The 21,538-nt window shown below is 43.9% G+C and overlaps 1 protein-coding gene across 1 annotated transcript in view; it reads left to right on the top strand.

The window, feature by feature from the left end:
* Window positions 1-21,538, top strand: part of LOC115082472 (tubulin delta chain-like) — a gene marked incomplete at its 3' end in the record, with an annotated part of 55,898 nt that overhangs the window by 25,587 nt on the left and 8,773 nt on the right. Inside the window, 1 exon segment of the mRNA XM_029586698.1 lies at window positions 1,221-1,316. Within this exon segment, the coding sequence (XP_029442558.1) occupies window positions 1,221-1,316 (96 nt within the window).

The following is a 21,538-nucleotide window of genomic DNA, read 5'->3' on the forward strand; positions in this document are numbered from 1 at the left end:
CTTCCTCCCTAAGGTGGTTTCCCTTTTTCATCTCAATCAAACTATCACTCTCCCCATTTTTATGCCAAAGCCGCATACCAGTGCCCAGGAGAAACTTCTACATACTCTAGACTGTAAAAGACTATAGCCTACTACAAATAAAGGACTCAGTCCACTTCTAGACACTCTCAGCTGTTCCTTTCCTTAAATCCCAACGATCCGGGCCATCCCGTTTCAAAAAGGACTATAGCCAGTTGGTTATCACAATGCATTCTATTTTGCTACAATAAACATTCTATCAAACTTGAAAGTAAACCTAAAGCGCATCAGATACGTGCTACAGCAGCATCAGTTGCTCACTTGAACAATGTTCCACTATTGGATATCTGCAAGGCAGCAACATGGTCCTCCATTCATACCTTTACGTCACACTATTCTCTACAACAACAAGCAACTTCTGATGCAGCACTGGGCTCTGTAGTCTTATCTACATTAAAAAAGATATGAGACTGTCTACTACTTCCAGGGTTGCTGTACCAACCTTCAAAAACATTATACATGGACGCAACCTGGGAGCTTGGGACTCCCAGACAGCATGGCTAATTCACCTTGCTATCGATGGGAAAAATCAAGTTTGCTTACCGTAAACGGTGTTTCCGTAGATAGCAGGATGAATTAGCCATGTGTTCCCTCCCTCCTCCCTTGACAGTCATCTACAGGACATAATAACCTACTTTACCTCTCGCTTGGCTACAAAGACACTGAAGAGGAGAGGGAACCGTGCGGGAACACCACCGCGCAGACGCCCAGAGTCAAAGCTCTGTTACTAGCTGAGGAGACTCTGCCTACTTTGGGTTGCAACGCTTCCCAGACAGCATGGCTAATTCATCCTGCTATCTACGGAAACACAGTTTACGGTAAGCAAACTTGCTTTTTTCCACTGATTTTTTTTTTTTTTGCTATAATATTGAAATTTCCAGGAAAAATAATATAAAAACTGAAAATATAGGTTTCATCACATACGATAGCCTGAAAACCACTAATTTTACTTTTTAACAGTTTATAGCAGAATATCATATAGCCTATTGCCTACAACATAGGTAGCCTATCTATCAATGTCTATATTTTCCCAACAATTCCCAGCTTCCCTACTGGATTCTTACCAGTTTCTTAGTCCCAGTAATTCACCCTTTGCAAACTGTTCCCAGGACCTGTAGATAATATTGCTGGTTTTCTTTCAGGTATCCGTTTTTTGCCCGGGATGGAAAGCTGAGTGCCCTCTGCGTGGACAGTGAACCCAAAGTGATTAGGAAGCTGCAGAAGCAAATAAAGAAAGGGTGTGTGTGACCTTGAATTATCTTCTCCCTGGCTCTTAATAAACAGGGACAGGATTGTTGGCTCGAGTTTGGCTAATTCTGTATCTGCGTCTTCCAGTAACTCCTGACCCTGGAAATTCCAGATTGAAAACTGCTGCGGAAAGGGCATCTGTTAACTTTAAGTTTTGAAACTTTTTGTATATCTGGAAATTGGGTTAGAACGTGGCCCTCTCATTTTGTAAAGAAGCTTGACAGTACATTCCGCAGTAAAATGTATGGAATTATGTGGCAGTTCTGCAACAAATCTGCAGTGCAAAGTTAGGCTTATAAATCAATGCACTTGGAAGGGCAATGAGTCTTGACAAATTTGGTTTGGAAAATAATATCAATGCCTGCAACTTTGTAGGTTGTGATAGCTTTTGAAGGACCAACATAAAGGATGATGCTATTTGAGTTTTTGAGGCTGTTGAGGTCCCTTCTTCAGATTGCAACTTAGATAGACTCCAGTTTTCTCCAGGACTAATATGGCTTCTTGAACAATATACAATATATAGAGATGGCAAACGTATACATGCAAAACATAACATAGTAATGAGGCAGAAAAAAACCAAATGGTCCATCTAGTCTGCCCAACAATTTGCTTTTGATAGTAACTGCCACTCCATGCAGATTACCCCATGCATTCTGTTAAAGGTAATAATTGCCATTCTGTGCGGGTCACCCCAATACCCTCTGTTAAGGGTAGTAACTGCCATTCCGTGCAGGTTACCCCCATGCAGAAATGTTATACCATCCCTATCTTTAAGTCAAACATAGATAGCAACAGAAACATAACAGCATAAACAAAAACATATGGCCCATCTAGTCTGCCCAATTTATGTAGCCCTTACAATTCCCATCATTCCCTCAGATTCCCATGTTTATTCCATTCTTTCTTGGATTCAGATACTGTTTTAGTCTCTACCACCTCCACTACTGTCTCTGTAAAGAAATAGTTCCTAAGATTACTCTTGAATAGAACTTTAAACGTGACTCCTGATATGCTACTGTTGAGGAAAGGTTTTTTAACCGACTGTTTACATGCAAACTCCTAAGAAGAATAGATTGTCTTGACCCTTACAAAGTTAGAGTCAAATGTTATATTGCTTGATGAATATATTATATATATTAAATGGTGCATTGTCTTAATCCACTGTGATAGCACGGAGCGGTCTTTGGCTTTAGGGAGGGATGCTGGAGGACAGAAAACCAGCCGGACTCTGGCTTTAAACAAAAAAGCACTTTTGTTCTTTAAATAGACAGCAAAAGGCCTGCTTACCTCAGCAATGTTACTTCAAAAATCGAGCACTTAAAAGTATAGGGTTCTGGCATAGTTCCTAGAGCTTCCTTCTCCCATTCTGGGCCCTTTGGTTCCTTCCTGATTCTGAGCTTTTATTTCCCTTCCCTGGGAAATGCCCTGCAGCCTGAATTCCAGCTCTGGGTATATAAGGTAGATCAGGCCAGATAGCTGATCCTGGTTCTTTAAGATGTTCTGGAGTCCTGGTCTATACATTCCTTCACGTATTCTCCACTTCAGCTCAACTTTCTTAGGTTAAATGCCTGCCCCTTACCAGGGATAATTCTTGGGAAAGGAAAACAGCATTCCTATTTTCCTTTCCCACCCTGTGCCAGACCTGTCCCTTTCTTCTAAAGGAAAGTGGAAGGGTGTGGACCTGTAAGCCAAGGACCAAGTTCCCTTCTATCATATGTGCATTCCCCTGGACAAACTTAGACTAACCATCTTGCAGTTGGGCCATCTATATTTTCCATGGTTAGCCTTGCCCTTGCCATTCTGGGGGACCAATTAACGGTTTCTGGGGTGCCCGCAGTTCCTCATTTGTTTCAGGAAACCTGTCTATTATGGCCTCCCATGATGACGTTGTCATCGGGGTTTGGGTGTCTTGATATCCATCATATATAAGTCTGGGCGTCCCTGAAGAAAGATCTCCAGAAACAATTCTTCATTTACAGAGTTGGTTGATCCAGCATTATAACAGGACCCAGAGAGTTCAAAGTCTGGGAAACTGTGCCCTAGGACTACAGTATATCAGAGCCATGGAAGTACATCCACTTCAAGGCTGGCTTGGTCTCCTTGAATACACACTAAAGTCACCATATGTTCATAGTCAGTACGGGTTTGCTTAGCTACCTCCGTCCGATCGACGGTTTTTTTTCTCCCAAATTCAACCCCATATAGCTCAACTGGGAGTAAGAAAGTACAAAGTACTAAGTGAAGAGTATCAACAAATTTACAAACGTTTTCTTATTTAGCTAACACCCATTGCTTCTTCCTCAGTCCAGGGACATTTCCTGGCAAAGTGGCTAGTGGCGTCTCTCTCCACAATGGAAGCATGGCATTTAATCTAAGTTCCATGGCTGGTTCTTCTCTGGGGTCTGCGATGCATGCCTTATTCCCCAACTGCAGACTCCGGGATCCGGTGGTGACTCTCTTGTTCCTTGGTGCACTCTGGCATTGATTGGGCATGGTAGAAGAAGTCAGAAACTTCTAGGGTGCTTTCAAGTGTAAATCTTGAATGTTGGCATACCCATTGTCACACAGAGCAGTGCAAGCTGTCTAAAAACTGCTCCAGTAGAATTATGTTGACCACTTCTGTGCCAGTCTTGCTTTCAGGCTGTAACTACTTCCATCAATAGAAGAGATTCTGTGAACTTTCTCCTTTCCAGAGAGCTCCTCGCTGGAACTATTGTTGGTATACTTCTGGGAGACATTTTGCAAGTTCAAGGATGGCAGCTTCAACTTCCTTGTAGGTGGCCCTTTCAACTGGATTTGTAGCCTGGAAGGCAGCTTGGCTGTTGACTGTCAACAGATTGGTCAGGTAGATGGTCCAAGTGGACTCTGGCCACCGTGCTAGCTGGGCAGTTTGTTCAGATCTTACTGGATAAAATCTTGGTCCTGTCCTATTGTAAGCTTAAATATCAAAGGAGCCCAGGATTAGGCCAGGCTGGGGTATCTTGTACAGCTTGCACTATCTTCATCAAGGAAATCTGTTTATTCAATTGCTCTTGCAGGAATTGCTACCGGGGCCACTGGCCTCATATGATGCGTTGTAGCTGCCGTTGCCCTTCTGTGAGGGCCTGGAATAATCTCCCCATGCTAGCTTGAAAGTTTTGGGCTGTAGGTGGAACCTCTATGTACTTAGAGGAATGCAGTTGCTGCAAAGAAGGCATGGGAAAGAGAAAACACAAAATATTTCCTTCTTTTTCTCTTCAGAACAAACAAACAAAATCTAGTCTGTCCAGCCCTGACTAATTTGATATTCCCTCTAACTAGGCAGGGTAGGCCCTTTAGTCCAAAGGATTTAACTATCAGTGCTTCCGCTTTAGCTAAGTCTGGAAACAAACAAATAATCATTTTTTTAGTGTGGGTCCCTGATCTGTGCTAGGTGTAGACCAGTAAATCCTACCACTATATGGGATAGCATGCAGCAGTCTTTGGCATTAGGTAGGGCAGAAAACCAGATGTACGGTAGCTTTCAACAGAAAAGCAATTTTATTCTTCACAAAAATGGACAGTAAAAAGCCTACTTAGCAGTGTTACATCAAAAGTCAAGCATTCAAACATAAGGGTTCTGGCATAGTTCCTGGAACTTCCTTCTCTTGTCTCTGCCCATTTGCACTTTCTTGAGTCTGGGAAATACCCTCTGGCCTGAATTTCCACTCTGGGTATTTAAGGTGGACCAGGCCAGATAGCTGGTCCTGATCCTTTAAGGTGTTCTGAGGTCCTAGCCTATACACTCCTTCACATTCACTTTCCCTTCATCTCCTTCCATTCAAGTATATAAGCGCACCCAATGTTCAGACCAAGATTATTTCATAGAAAACAGAAGGATTTTGGATTTTGTTAAGATGATCATGATTGCCTTCCCAATGTTTTTATATTCATGCTATACCTGCAGGCTCTAAGAATATTGAGTATGTTTGTTTCTGTTTAAACCATGATCACTTTTCTGCCTTTTGAATGAGATCCAATTGTAAGGTCTACCGTTGTGAGCTGCGGCCTATCCGGTTTTGGCCTTTTGGCAGTGTGAGGACATGTACATTATAGGGGATTAACTCCCTGCTATTATTATGGACATAATTATGTTATGACCATTGTCAAAGCCGAAATATTACATTTCATGCTTAAAAAGAAAAGATTCTGCAGAAGAAACCCTTTGTTTTATGATAGATATTATTTTCTTTCTCTTCAGGGAGTTAATAGTGGAAAGATAATGATAGTTAGGGGGATAATAATCAAACTACCCTGGGAAGTTTCAGAACTGTGAGAAGGCTTACAAGCAAATTTGGGCTCAGCTGGCATCGTATGTAGTTTTGTGCCTGTTTTATATTCAAATCTCTTTTGAAAAAGAATAAGAATTCAAGCAAAAATAGCATAATGTTCCTTCTATATATCATGTTCAAAAGGATACATATATTATGTTTTATAGTTTATCTCCACCACCAACCAACTCATTCCCCTCACCTCCCAAAAAAACCCAGTGTTTATTTGCAAAAGAATTGTTAGCGGTATAAGAAGACTTAAAAAGACTTCTGAAGCAAAATAGTTGGAAGAACAAAAACACCAATATCTTTAAATCATTAAGTATAATAGTTTTTGCTCTATGAGGTAACGATTGAATATAAAGATCCCAAACAACCGAGAAGACATTTTTCTTCTTGGGTGAACCCAATTTAGCCAGTTGGAGAGAGTCTGCTTGCCCACCGCAACTCTAAGCTTGCTTTTGTCAAATGAAACAGAGAGTTGGGTGGACTTCCTATGGGCTGCAATGCGATCTAAATAAAATGCAAGTGCACGTTTACAGTCCAAGGTGTGCAGAGCTCACTCACCTGGGTGAGTGTGAGGCCTTGGGAAGAAATTGGGCAAGGCTATGGACTGATTTAAATGGAAATCAGTGACCATCTTAGACAGGAATTTAGGGTGAGTGCAGAGAACCACCTGATCATGGAGGAATCTTGTGTAGGGTCAGTAGGTCACAAGGGCCTGTAACTCACCCTGCAAGCAGATGTAATGGCTACTAGGAAAATAATTTTCCATATCTGAGTTTGCAGGAGTGCAGAGGCTCAAAAGGAGGACACATGAATCGTGCAAGTACTACATTGAGGTCCCATGCCACGACCAGTGGTCATAGAGGAGGCTTAAGCTGTAGTAAACCTCTCATGAAGCGACTCACCAGGGGTTGAGCCATTATTGGGGCATCCCCTATACCTTGAAGGTACGCAGAGATGGCACTGAGATGTACTCGTATAGAGGAAATCTGGAGACCAGATTCCAAGAGGTGCGACAGATAGTCTAATAGTTTGGAAGTGGGGCAAGAAAAGGGATCAAAGCCATTCTGTGTGCACCACAAGGTAAAACTCTTCCATTTAGAGTGGTAAGATTTCCGCGTGGAAGGCTTCCGTGAAGCTGCGAGGACTTGAGAGACGCCAGTAGAAAGATTGAGTGGTTGTAGAATCAACCTTTCAACATCCAGGCCGTCAGAGATGGGGTCTGGAGGTTCGGGTGGCGTAACTGGCCGTGATTCTATGTTATGAGGTTGGGTTCTGTGCTCAGGCGAATGGGATCCTGGACAGAGAGGTCGAGAAGTATGGGAAACCAGACTTGACATGGCCAATATGGAACTATGAGTATCATGGTGCCTCGGTCCTGTTGTAGCTTTACGAGGGTCTTGCTTATCAGCAGAATCGGAGGGTACGCATATAGCAGACCTCCAGGGACGGGCGAAGGCATCCATGGTTGGTGCTGTCCAGTCCCTGTGCAGGGAGCAGAAGCATTCCACTTTGCGGTTCTGCTTGGTCGCAAAGAGGTCGATGATGGGCTGACCCCACCGGTGGAAGATTCTGCTCTCAACAGAGGGATCTAAGGACCACTTGTGGGGCTGGAAACGTCAGCTGAGGCGGTCCACCAGTGCATTCTGTGTGCCTGCCAGATAAGTGGCTTGCATTAGGATTGAGTGCAACAGGGCCCAGGTCCAAATCTGTGCCGCCTCTAGGCAGAGCAGATAGGAGCCCGTGCCCCCCTGTTTGTTCAAGTACCACATTGCAACTTGGTTGTCTGTTTGGATCAAGACTACCTTGTTGGAGAGGCATTCCTTGAATGCATAGAGGGAATACCGCATCGCCCAAAGCTCCAGGAAGTTTATCTGACAGTTGCTTTGGTTCTTGTCCAAGTCCCTTGGGTTTGAAGGCTTTTGACATGGGCTCCCCAACCTAGGTTGGAGGTGTCTGTGGTTAAGGTTACCTGAGGAGCTGGTTGCTGGAAGGGTAGACCTGTTTGTAAGTTGGACTTGTGCATCCACCAAGCAAGAGACAAATTAATTTGACTGGTTATGTGGACAAGGGACGTAAGCAGCTGAGTGGCTTGATGCCATTGAGATTTTAAAGTGGCAACGGTTCAGGGGCGGGCCGGGAGGGCAGTCCCGAGTCCCCCGGCACTGCGGCCTGTGCTGGGGGATGCCGAGGCGGCGCGCGCAAGTTACGCCTGCCTCAAGCAGGCGTAACTTGCACAACAAAGGTAGGGGGACGCGGAAGGAAAGTTCCCTCCTGAGGCCGCTCCGATTTCATAGCGGTCTCGGAGGGAACGGAGGCAGGCTGTGCGGCTCGGCGCACACAGGTTGCCGATTTTGCGCAGCCTTGCGCGCGCCGATCCCGGATTTTATAAGATACGCGCCTATCTTATAAAATCTGGTGTACTTTTGTTTGCGCGCGTACTTTTTTAAGATCTACCTCAGTATCTTTTGAATTTCTGTGAATGAAACACCAAACCATGTAACCCAAGTAAAAAAAAATTCCTATTAGCTCCAAAAGGCGAAAAAAAAAGGAGAAGTTGTGTGACAACGTCATACACTTACACAGCTGTCTCCATGTTTGCAATACTGGTTTCATGAATAGGTTATCCTTAAGATTGGAAAACAGTTTCATAAAGGGAGCTACACGTGGCAACTCAAGAGGCAGGATTAAAGCACTTTCCATCACTGTTTAATTGTGTATGTGGTATATGATAAGAGGTGTACATTAGCCAGTCTCCTAAGTGCCTCAGCTTACATAGTAAATTATAATATTTTAGGTTGGGGAAAGCCAGGCCACTCTGGTTTCAACTTTTCATTAATATATTTAGAGCAATTCTTGAAATGTGCCTTTTTCACAAATATTTCCAAATAATTCCAGCCATCAAATTAAGTTCTTTTTTACTCAAATAGACAGACTGTGACAGCTGTCGACCTTGAATTGCCCCAGAAATGAGTGGTATAGCATCAGGAGAGTCGCATCCAGTCTGCTGACAGTAGACGGTCTTCTATCTAGGCTGCATTGAACCCCCAGGTGCTGGTAGCTGGTGTGGCATAAGAAACGAGTAGCCCCCACTACCAAAAAACCGTCCTCTAAAATATTTGACTTAAAAGGTACAGATTTCCCCACTAAAATGACAACACGAGCACTTCCTGAGCCTGAAAATGCATAAAATAACTCACCCACCTATTGTGACTTAAGCTTTTGGTGCTTATTGTCATGGAAAAGGTACAGAGAAGGGCGACCAAAATGATAAGGGGAATGGAAAGCCCCCCCTATGAGGAAAGACTAAAGAGGTTAGGACTTTTCAGCTTGGAGAAGAGACGGCTGAGGGGGGATATGATAGAGGTGTTTAAAATCATGAGAGGTCTAGAACGGGTAGATGTGAATTGGTTATTTACTCTTTCGGATAGTAGAAAGACTAGGGGGTACGTATGAAGTTAGCATGGGGCACATTTAAAACTAATCGGAGAAAGTTCTTTTTCACTCAACGCACAATTAAACTCTGGAATTTGTTCCCAGAGGATGTGGTTAGTGCAGTTAGTATAGCTGTGTTTAAAAAAGGATTGGATAAGTTCTTGGAGGAGAAGTCCATTACCTGCTATTAATTAAGTTGACTTAGAAAATAGCCACTGCTATTACTAGCAACAGTAACATGGAATAGACTTAGTTTTTGGGTACTTGCCAGGTTCTTATGGCCTGAATTGGCCACTGTTGGAAGTGGGGTGCTGGGCTTGATGGACCCTTGGTCTGACCCAGTATGGCATGTTCTTATGTAGTTTAGTCTCCTGTAACAAACTGATGTTGGCTTTGTATCTGTAGTGCTTGCAATATTTTATAGCGCTTAAGAACAGATGCAAATATTCCAAGTTCCATTGAACTGTATTAACCATTCTCATTTTCACTATCAGTGATCAGTACTTTCAAGAAAAGAACCCAAAATGTAACCCTGAGCTCAGGGCTTATTTTGTATACAAAAAGGAAGTGGAACAATGGAGAGGGGGAGGTTCAACAGAGAGCAAGGTAAGGGCCAGGTGTGACCTGTGTGAAGGGATGGGGCCTGGATGTGAACTCTCCCAATACTCGCCCAAACCCACTCTTCACACTTTTCCTTCCTCTTTGCCTCAGTCATGCCCCAGCCCCCAATTAGTGCTCGACCCCCCAGCCATCCTTCACCCACCAGAACTACTACTATTACTACAACTTAACATGTCTATAGTGTTAAACCACACAACTGATTTACACCATTGGTTGTGCTCCACCTCCATAGGTCCTGGTAAAAAGGTGGCAGAACACTAGGTAATTCCACCAGACTGAAAGCTCTGGGTAACAGACACAAAAAGGAGTTGAATTAGAAGTTTGAAATTTGTGAGCAATAGCTTAGTAGCAGCATTACTGCTGTCAAGTTTCAAACTTGTGCTAATTCAACCTCTTTTTGTGATTGTTCTTTGTGTTGCAGTGTCTGCTTCAGGATCACACCCTCACTTCCTTTTCCCTGCAGAACAGGAGCGGAAGGGATGGAATAACAGGCGGGGGGGGAGGGATGCTTCAGGTTGCTTCAGGCTGCCTGGAGGGGAGGTCCTGGAGGAGAACACCCCTGTCGCTCTGCCTCTTAAAGTTGAAAAGAAGTGGTAAAACTCTGTTCCAAGCTGTTTGACCACAAAATAAGGTCTGCTTAGAGTCCCCCAATCCAAACTCCAGTTGAAAACAGAAAACAGTTGACCTTCATAATGTTCCGAAAACCTTGTATTTCATATCTCCTTTGCTTTGAAGGTTTTAGCCCCATAGAATATCCCACATTGAACCCCATCACTTAACCCATCCCTGCTACCCCATCCAACCCTTCACCTCCCATTAACCCCTAACCCCCAATGAACCAGACCCTAAGACCCACCATCAGTGTGGATGAGCCACTGTAATTCTGTGAATGGGGGGCCCTCCCTCTTCCCATTATTTAACTGCCAGCCCGAAGCACAGGAAAAATAATATAATAAACAGTAGCATTTCTTGGTGTATAAATCAACCAAGAAAGTAAATCTCTAAAAAATTATCCAGGCTAGTTCATTATGAATTCAAGAGCTGTGAAATGCAAAACAGTAATTATTTGCCATTATTCACATTGATCATATTAAAAGTCTAGCCCATATATATCACATAAATAAGATCAGACGAAGCTTCAATGATAATGAACAATCCTAATCATTTCTGCTCTCCTATACAAAAGAACATGCATCATAAGGCTTCAAACTGGGTCTGTATCATGAAGCAGATCAAGCATTGTATCAGCCAAATTGAATTCAAAGTAGTATAGAAACATAGAAATGACGGCAGAAGAAGACCAAACGGCCCATCCAGTCTGCCCAGCAAGCTTCACACATTTTTTTTCTCATACTTATCTGTTTCTCTTAGCTCTTTGGTTCTATTTCCCTTCCACCCCCACCATTAATGTAGAGAGCAGTGATGGAGCTGCATCCAAGTGAAATATCAAGCTTGATTAGTTAGGGGTAGTAACCGCCGCAATAAGCAAGCTACACCCATGCTTATTTGTTTTACCCAGACTATGTTATTCAGCCCTTATTGGTTGTTTTTCTTCTCCCCTGCCATTGAAGCAGAGAGCTATGCTGGATATGCGTGAAGTATCAGTTTTTCTTCTCCCCTGCCGTTGAAGCAGAGAGTTATGCTGGATATGCGTGAAGTATCAGTTTTTCTTCTCCCCTGCCGTTGAAGCAGAGAGCTATGCTGGTTATGCATTGAAAGTGAAGTATCAGGCTTATTTGGTTTGGGGTAGTAACCGCCGTAACAAGCCAGCTACTCCCCGCTTTGTGAGTGCAAATCCTTTTTTCCACATTTCCTCTTGCTGTTGAAGCTTAGAGCGATGGAGTCACAGTAACCATGTGTATGTTTATTGAATAAGGGTATTATCTCCAGGCAGTAGCCGTCATTCTGGCGAGCCACCCACTCTTCATTGACGGCCTCTTGACTTTATGGATCCACAGTGTTTATCCCACGCTCCTTTGAAGTCCTTCATGGTTCTGGTCTTCACCACTTCCTCCGGAAGGGCATTCCAGGCATCTACCACCCTCTCCGTGAAGAAATACTTCCTGACATTGGTTCTGAATCTTCCTCCCTGGAGCTTCAAATCGTGACCCCTGGTTCTGCTGATTTTTTTCCTACGGAAAAGGTTTGTCGTTGTCTTTGGATCATTAAAACCTTTCAAGTATCTGAAAGTCTGTATCATATCACCTCTGCTCCTCCTTTCCTCCAGGGTGTACATATTTAGATTCTTCAATCTCTCCTCATAAGTCATTTGATGAAGACCTTCCACCTTTTTGGTCGCCCTTCTCTGGACCGCCTCCATCTTGTCTCTGTCTCTTTGGAGATACAGTCTCCAGAACTGAACACAATACTCCAGGTGAGGTCTCACCAAGGACCTGTACAAGGGGATAATCACTTCCCTTTTCTTACTCAATTTTCCTCTCTCTATGCAGCCCAGCATTCTTCTGGCTTTAGCTATCGCCTTGTCAATTTGTTTCGCCGACTTTAGATCATTAGACACCATCACCCCAAGGTCTCTCTCCTGCTCTGTGCATATCAGCCTTTCTCCCCCCATCGAATACACTTCTCCTTTCTTTCCTATCCTGTGGATGTCTTCAACCAGATCTCTGTCCAGCTCTTCCTTTTGGTTTGGAGGCCTGTAAACCACTCCAATAAAAATGGATGCCCCATCTTTTTTTAAGTCGGCCCATAGTGCTTCTTCATTGCCCCATCTTCCTTGCAGCTCAGATGCTTCCTTGCAGCTCATCTGATGCTCAGATGCTCAGATGCTTCAGAACCTGAAGCATCCCTCCCCCGCCTGTTATTCCATCCCTTCCGCTCCTGTTCTGCAGGGAAAAGGAAGTGAGGGTGTGATCCTGAAGCAGACACTGCAACACAAAGAACAATCACAAAAAGAGGTTGAATTAGCACAAGTTTGAAACTTGACAGCAGTAATGCTGCTACTAAGCTATTGCTCACAAATTTCAAACTTCTAATTCAATTCTTTTTTGTGTCTGTTACCCAGAGCTTTCAGTCTGGTGGAATTACCTAGAATGGTGTTCTGCCACCTTTTTACCAGGACCTGAGGATATTGTTTCTGACATAAAGAGCCACTCCTCCCCCTTTCCTATCCTCTCTGTCCTTCCTTAACAAGTTATAGCCTGGTATTGCCGTATCCCAGTCTTGAGATTCCGTAAACCACGTTTCCGTGACAGCAACAATGTCCAAGTCCGCCTCCACCATTAGGGCTTGCAGATCTGGGATTTTATTACCCAAACTACGAGCATTTGTGCTCATAGCTTTCCAGCTTTCTTCGTTCAGGTTACTGCAGTTCCTGGACTCCTTTTGTGACCTATTTAGTTGAGTTTTGTTATCCACTTTTCTCTTTGCATTTGTGCAAGGGAAGAGATTAGTGCCTCTGATGACAGAGTCATCCATCACCGTGAGCTTTTTTCTTTGGTTTCTGATCTGGAATTTCTGTATGCATTGGGTTTTTTCTCTCTTTTCTGATAACACTTCAATCTTTTTCTCAAGGACTTCTTCAGAATTTAATACAGAGAAGGCATTTTGTACTTGTTGCACTTGATACAGTGTGTGTCTCCGGAACACAGGTCTAATTCTACCAGAGCCCACTGTAATACTTTTTAAGTTCCTTAATGGCCTGTGTGTGTGGGGGGATAGAGTTGTGGACTGCGCAGCTTTCAATAATGGGTGTCTGTGGGTTACAGGTCTTATCCTATCTGAGCCCACAGTAAATCTTTTTTTTCTTGAGTTTTGGTTATTTAGTGGTAAGGGGAAATTATTTCATGAATAATGTACAGTGGCTGAGACTCTCTTTATTGAAGCTAATTCAGCTTTAAAGTCATCCAGCTCCTTTTCCAAGGTAGAGAGTTTTGAACAAAAGGGGCAAGCCTTAAGTTTCCATATGATTACCCTTAATATAAAGGCTCCACAGCAGTATATTTAACTAATGAGTCAGGCTGCTTACTTCCAAAGCTTAGTAACATTAAATGTCAAGTCTCTCAATCATGAAAGTGATATGGGTGTGTCTTCAGTCACCCGGAACTCAAACATTTATGTATCTAGAAAGAATAGTAGGTCTAATAAAGTTGCATCCAAATTAAGACTGAGCTTTCCAATATTCGCCTCCCTGTCACTCAGCAATAATGGAACTGTTTCCAGTCAAAGCTTGCTAAAATAAAGCCTACATCACAAAGCTTTAATCTGGGCCTAAGTCTTGAGCAAAGTGCATTCTACCTCAGTGGCTCAAATACAACAGGTTTCTCCTTCTTGATCAACCATAGCCTCAATGGAAATTGAGATTGAAATGAATTTTCCTTTTTGCTAATTGCACACAGATAAGAGAAAAAAACTACCCTTTTTGCCATATCCAATAATGAATAGGCTTGAAATAGCAAGATTTTATATCCTTTATACATCAAATTGCCTTTCGTTCTGTAGGCTCTAAGAATATCTACTTTGAGTGCAAAGTTTAAGATTTTTCAATAACTGTCCGAGTACACATACCGAGCCTATGGGCTCTTTCCACTGTCGGCCATGTTTATCCCCCAATTGTAAATCACTTATAAGCTGCAACAGAAGCTTAACTGGATATCTTTGAAGATAGAACTGAAAATTGGCTAAGTTAGCTATATAACTCAGGTCCACCCCAGGTATGCCTCTTTTTATCCTGTTGGATTTTAGCTAGGTGAATGTTTCAATATTCAAAAACTTGCCATTTAGCTGGATAACTTGTGAGTTATTTAGCTAAATGCCTTTGAATATTGGCTTCAATAAGTCCATGCTGAGCCATCTGGGAATTTCTGTCTGCATTCCTGTTTCTCCTCAAAGAAGAGACACTTGCAAGCAAATTATGATGTTGCAACCTATAGCCATTAAACAGAAAATACCTTGCTTTACTGTTCTGACACTTAGGCGCTACGCGGGCAGAGGGGATTCAAGCACTACTTTTCTGATCAGATGCATAATCAAATTTAGCCTTGAGTGCTGTAGGCTACAAGCTATGCTGTTATAGGCTGCTGGGTCAGTTTTGTGATATTGTTTTCATTCTCTATCATGGAAAGGTTAATATCTTGAATTAACATGAGATATATGTAAAATCAATAACATGATTTAAAAATGAACCTATTATAGTAATATTAAGACACCAAGGATCAGTTCTGTAGGGCAGCAAATGGGTCGGTTTTCAGGGTATTTCTAATTAATATCCATGAGACAGATTTGCAAGTATCCTGCCTTAATTGTATGCAGATCTGTCTCTGCATATTCATTAGGGTTATCCTGAACACCAAACCTGTTTGTGGCCTTAAGAGCTGGAAATGAATTGTCCTAGACTATAGGTGAAATGGTCATGACAATAGTCTTCAGAATTTTGGGACAGACTGCCTTTAACCTCAGGACAGTGCATGTTCTAGTGCATGGGTAGGCACTCTAGTCCTCAAGTGCCACAAACAGGTCAGGTTTTCAGGATATTCATAATGAATATGCATGAGAGATATTTGCATGTATTATCTCTATTATATGCAAATATATTTTATGCATATTGATTGTGGATATCCTGAAAACCTGACCTGTTTGTGATGTCATAGGACCAGAATTGCTTATCCTGTCCTGGTGAACAGATGGAGCACTGCTTGTCATGTCTTAACTGTATGCTAATGGCTTCTGCCATAGCTTTCTTGGCTAAATTAGAGGCATTTTATTCTTTATCCCAGGACAAGCAGGATGATAGTCCTCACATATGGGTGACTTCATCGATGGAGTCCTGACACAGAAAAACTTCTGTCAAAGTTTCTAGAAACATTTGACTGGCACACTGAGCCCACTGAGCATGCCCAGCATGCCATGATATTCTCAGCCACAGGGGTCACCCTTCAGTCTCTTTTTTTTTCTGCGTTGCTGTAAGCCTCATGTGATAGGAGCTCTGTGAGTTTTCCTCACGGAAAATATAACTTTTCAGTCACAAAATTGTCTGCTCTGGTCTCCCTTCAACATATGGCTCAGTGAGTACTTTTTGAGTCGGTTTTCGGTCGATTCCAGTCACCTTTTACTTGGTACCCACAAGCCATCGACTGTTACCCAGCCCATTTATTTACCATTGCCTCAGGATTCAAAAAATGTCCAAATTGTACCCGAACAATGTCGATAACAGACCCACATGACGTTTGCGTTTTATACCTGGGATCAGACCACGATGTCCGTGCATGTACTACCTGCACCCAGATGACACCGAAGGGCAGGCATGCCCGTTTGGATAAAATGGAGGAGCTGTTTAAAAAGATCACTCCATCGTCATCTCTGACATTGTCACCGAAGAAATCAACACCGTCTGTTGAAAAGCATTGAGGAAAGAAAAAGGCTGATGACCGTCCATCAGCAGCCCCATCCGGATCTTCAATAGCATCTTCATCGATATCCACTAGAGAGCATCGTGAAAAGAGACACCATCTACACCGTTCTGTCTCTGTTCCATCGGGAGAAACAGTATCCACATTGGCACTGAAGGGCATTGAGCCGATGCCGAAGCGGATCTGGGTATTAGAGCCGCCATGCCCCTCTGTACCTGAGATACCGAGGCGCTCTCCACCAGGGTCGGTGTCAGATACTGTGCCACCACGCTCTGTTGTGGAAGTGCCAGTAGTGCCAGTCTTACCTTCTCCTGTGACAGTGGACACAGTCCCAGTCTCCAGGGAAGAAGTGACTTCCATGGTTCAACAGGTGATCATCGAGGCTTTTAAAAAATTCCAGCCTCCTTCGATGCCAGCACCGGTACATTTACCGGCACCAACGTCAGAACCATCGATCTTTCAACCTCTGCTAAATAGAATCGACACCTTAATCGGTGTCTTTCCAGCACCGATACCAATGCCTCCGATGGCTCCCCCGATGCAGCCATCGACACCATTGATGCTTAAAAATCCACCGATGATTCCTTCAATTTCTATTCCAGGCTCATCGGAGGATGATGGAAGGGACTCGGATTTCTTCCCTGGGCCATCGGGTCTTCAAAACCCCCCTGCACCTTCATTACCTTTGATGCCACTCCTGGATCCATTGATGCCTTTACAACCTTGTCCATCGGGTGATGCCGGCCATCGATGCCTTTCGATTCCCCATCGATGCCTTTTCTGCCTCCTTCAGTACCAAAGCAGATTCCAAGTCAACCATCGAAGTCTGCTTCTAAAACAAAACATCCTCTTCCAAAAGACAACTTGATCCCTCTAGATCACATTTTCAGCCTCACTATAGTCCTTGGGAGGATGTAGACACTGACACTGATACTGAAGATTTAGAATCAGAACCTTCTCCACCAGAAGAGAGAAGGAAGTACCCTCTTGAGGACCTATCCTTTGCAAACTTCATAAAGGAAATGGCAGATGCAATTCCCTTTGAATTGCTTACTGAAGAGGATACAAGACACAAAACTCTTGAAGTGTTACAATTTGTAGATGCACCAAAGGAGGTGATGGCGATACCCATTCATGAAGTGCTTCTGGAACTTCAGCATCGATTATGGGAACATCCTTGCTCTGTACCTGCTGTAAACAGAAGAACAGATACAACATACCTGGTCCAACATACCTGGTCCAACATACCCCAGGTTTCCAGAAACCACAATTGCCAGTTGAATCGGCTCAGAAAAAAGCCAGGAAGCAAAAACTACACTCTTCTGCCCCACCAGGGCAGAAGAGTGTAGTTTTTAGATGGCTTAGGAAGAAAGTTTTTAGATGGCTTAGGAAGAAAGGATTTTCAGGGATCCATGCTAGTGTCCAGGATTGCGGCATACCAGCTATATATGATGCAGTATCAAAGAAACTTTTGGAAACAAGTTCAAGTTATTGGTGATAACCTCCCTGAACAACAACAGTTGTCACTAAACACTTTGATTGCCAAAGGCCTCGAGTCCGGCAAACACGAAGTATGGGCAGCCTATGACTCCTTTGAAACATCCGCCCATCTGTGAGCCGCTGGATTCAGTGCATGGAGGTGGGCTTGGCTCAAGGCCTCGGACCTCAGGTTAGAAGTCCAAGAGAGACTGGTAGATCTCTCATGTACTAGAGACAATCTCTTCGGAGAAAAAATTCAGGACACTGTCTCCCAACTAAAAGATCACCCCGAGACACTCCGTCAGCTCTTCAGATTGCCATCGGATCAGCCATCCTCAGTATAAAAACTCACCAGAAGGGACACTAGGGGAGGCCCTTCTATAGGCCTAGAAGGTACTATCTACCTACTTCTTTGGCACATCCCTACCATCCACCACAAAGAGGACGTCCACGCCAGCCAAAGCATGCAAAAACCTAGCCACCTCCACCATCAGGACCAGCAGCTGGTTTTTGAAGAACATCAAGAGAACAGAAGCCTCTCCATCAATCCCATGCCCCACTTACCTGTAGGAGGTCGACTCTATCATTTCAAAGACCAATGGTGTCTCATCACCAAAGATCAATAGGTATTAGCCATACTGAATTGGGGATACCATCTCAAATTCGACACAATACCCCCGCATTTTCCACCCATCCCAATTTGGACATGCACTGTCATCACATCTCAACTTCAAGTAGAACTCTCAACCCTGCTGACTACCAGGGCTATCGAACCAGTTCCCCGGTCTCAACAAGGCAAAGGGTTCTATTCCCGTTATTTCCTAATCCCAAAGAAAACAGGTGGCCTTCGCCCCATCTTAGACCTCCGCAATCTCAACAAATTTCTTCAAAAGGAAAAGTTCCAGATGGTATCCCTGGGAACCATTCTTCCTTTGCTTTAACAGGGAGATTGGCTCTGTTCTCTAGATCTTCAAGACGCCTATGCACATATACCTATTTCCACACAACATCACAAGTACCTATGATTTGTCGTGGGAAAGCATCATTACCAGTATCGAGTCCTGCCATTCGGACTCGCCTCTGCACCTCGAGTATTCACAAAATGTCTAGCAGTGACTGCTGCACATCTAAGAAAAAACAGCATTCATGTTTTTCCCTACCTAGACAATTGGCTAATCAGGAGTCCATCCAGACAGGTAGCTCTGTCTGCCTTAAAAAGCACAATAATGCTATTACACTCCCTGGGATTTCTAATCAACTATCAAAAATCCCACATTGAGCCATCTCAGCTCCTCACGTTCATCGGAGCAGACCTAGACACCACAGTGGCAAAAGCTTTTCTTCCAAATAACCATGCCAACAATCTAGCATGCTTGGCGAACTCTATAACCCACTGCCAGTTTGCCTCTGCCCATCAACTTCTAGTGCTACTAGGACACATGGCATCTACAGTACATGTTACCCCTATGGCGAAGTTAGCCATGCGAAGAACTCAATGGACTTTGAAATCTCAATGGTTTCAAGCTTTCCAACCACTGTTATACACAGTTTAAATCACCCACCAATTACGCCTTTCGCTCCACTGGTGGACAAACCAAACTGCCTTGAAAGCTGGTCTACCATTCCAGCAATCAACTCCACAAGTCATCTTGACCACGGATGCCTCCAACTTGGGATGGGGAGCACACGTCAACAACCTTCAAATACAAGGTATGTGGACTACGCTCGAAATGAAGTGTCAGATAAACTTCTTAGAACTTCGAGTGATGCGTTATGCCCTTTATGCCTTCAAAGATTGCCTCTCAAACAAGACTGTGCTGATACAGACAGACAACACAGTAGCAATGTGATACATAAACAAGCAGGGAGGTTCGGCTCTTATCTGCTCTGTCAAGAAGCAGTAAAGATTTAGGCCTGGGCTCTCGAGCACTCCATGCATCTCTGAGCAACTTATCTGGCAGGCATACAAAAGTCCTAGCAGACAATCTCAGTCGGCATTTCCATCCCCACGAATGGTCTCTGGATTCCGGTGTAGCGAGCAAAATCTTTCAACGCTGGGGTTGCCCAACCATAGACCTCTTTGTGTCCAAACTGAATCATAAAGTGGAAAGATTCTGCTCCCTCCACGGCCATCGACAAATGTTCCCCAGGGATGCATTTGCTCGCCCCTGGAACACAGGACTTCTATATGCGTATCCTCCGAGTCCGCTCATATCTAAAACTCTCATGAAGCTACAACCGGACAGAGGGTCAATGATCCTCATAGCCCCTTACTGGCCTCGACAAGTATGGTTTCCCATACTCCTCGACCTCTTGATCAGAGAACCAATTCGCCTGGGCACAGCGCCCACTCTCATAACTCAGAATCAGGGCAAGTTGCGTCATCCCAACTTGCCAACTCTTGCCCTAACAGCTTGGATGTTGAAAGCTTAATTCTGCAACCACGTAATCTTTCAACTCAAGTCTCTAAAGTTCTTGTAGCTTCACAAAAGCCTTCCACACGTAAATCTTACCACTCTAAGTGGACCAGATTTACCAAGTGGTGCACGCAAAAAGGTTTTGACCCTTTCTCTTGCCTCACTCCTTCTTTATTGGATTACCTGTGCCACCTTTCGGATTCTGGTCTCCAGACATCCTCTGTGCGGGTACACCTAAGTGCCATAGCAGCATACCACAAGGGAATAGGGGTGCACCGATAACTGCGCAACCCCTAGTGAGTCGATTTATGAGGGGCTTACTCCACCTTAAGCCTCCCATTCGACCACTGGTTACTGAATGGGACCGAAATTTAGTGCTAGCGAGGCTCATGCGATCCCCGTTTGAATTTCTGCACTCCTGTGATGAAACATTTCTTACATGGAAAGTATTTTTCCTCGTAGCCATTACTTCTGCTAGGAGGGTCAGTGAGTTACAATCGCTTGTCACATACTCACCCTACACAAGGATCCTGCATGACAGAGTAGTCCTTCATACTCACCCCAAATTCCTACCAAAAGTGGTAACGGATTTTCACCTCAATCAATCCATAGTCTTGCCTACTTTCTTTCCAAGGCCACACTCTCACCAGGGCGAGAGAGTTTTGCACACCTTAGATTGTAAACGTGCGCTAGCTTTTTACGTGAACCGCACTGCAGTCCATAGAAAATCCACCCAACTCTCTGTTTCTTTTGACAAAAAAAAACCAGGAGTTGCAGTGGGAAAACAAACTCTCTCCAACTGGCTAGCAGACTGTATCGAATTCTGCTATGAAAAAGCAGGCATTCCTCTCCAGGGGCGAGTAAAAGCACACTCAGTAAGGGCTATGTCAACATCAGTAGCACACTACCGTTCTGTGCCTATTGCTGATATCTGCAAAGCTGCAACTTGGAGTTCATGTCACACCTTTGCAGCACATTACTGTTTGGACAAGGAAGGACAACAAGATTCCGCCTATGGCCAATCTGTCTTAAAGAACTTGTTCCCAGTTTAATACCCAACTCCTTCCACATCCAGTCTGCTGTGATTTCAGGCTGCCTCATTTTTTCCAACATCGCACAAGTTGTTGTGCCTGTTGCACAAGTTGTGCGCTGTTGGTCAACAACAAAGATGACTCAGCCTGTAGCTTGCTAATCACCCATATGTGAGGACTATCATCCTGCTTGTCCTGGGATAAAACAAAATTGATTACCTGTAATAGGTGTTATCCCAGGACAGCAGGATGTAGTCCTCACGAAACCCACCCGCCACCCCGCGGAGTTGGGTCCAATACGTTTTATTATTTTATTTTTTCGCTCGCATTTTTTATTGCTACAAACGAGACTGAAGGGAGACCCCTGTGGATGAGAATATCATGGCATGCTGGGCATGCTCAGTGGGCTCAGTGTGCCAGTCAAAAGTTTCTAGAAACTTTGACAGAAGTTTTTCCGTGTCAGGGCTCCATCGATGATGTCACCCATATGTGAGGACTACATCCTGCTGTCCTGGGATAACACCTATTACAGATATGCAATTTTGCTTTCCTTCAGGTATCAAATTATT

Source organism: Rhinatrema bivittatum, unplaced genomic scaffold, assembly GCF_901001135.1.
Source record: "Rhinatrema bivittatum unplaced genomic scaffold, aRhiBiv1.1, whole genome shotgun sequence".
Taxonomy (NCBI): Eukaryota; Metazoa; Chordata; class Amphibia; order Gymnophiona; family Rhinatrematidae; genus Rhinatrema; species Rhinatrema bivittatum.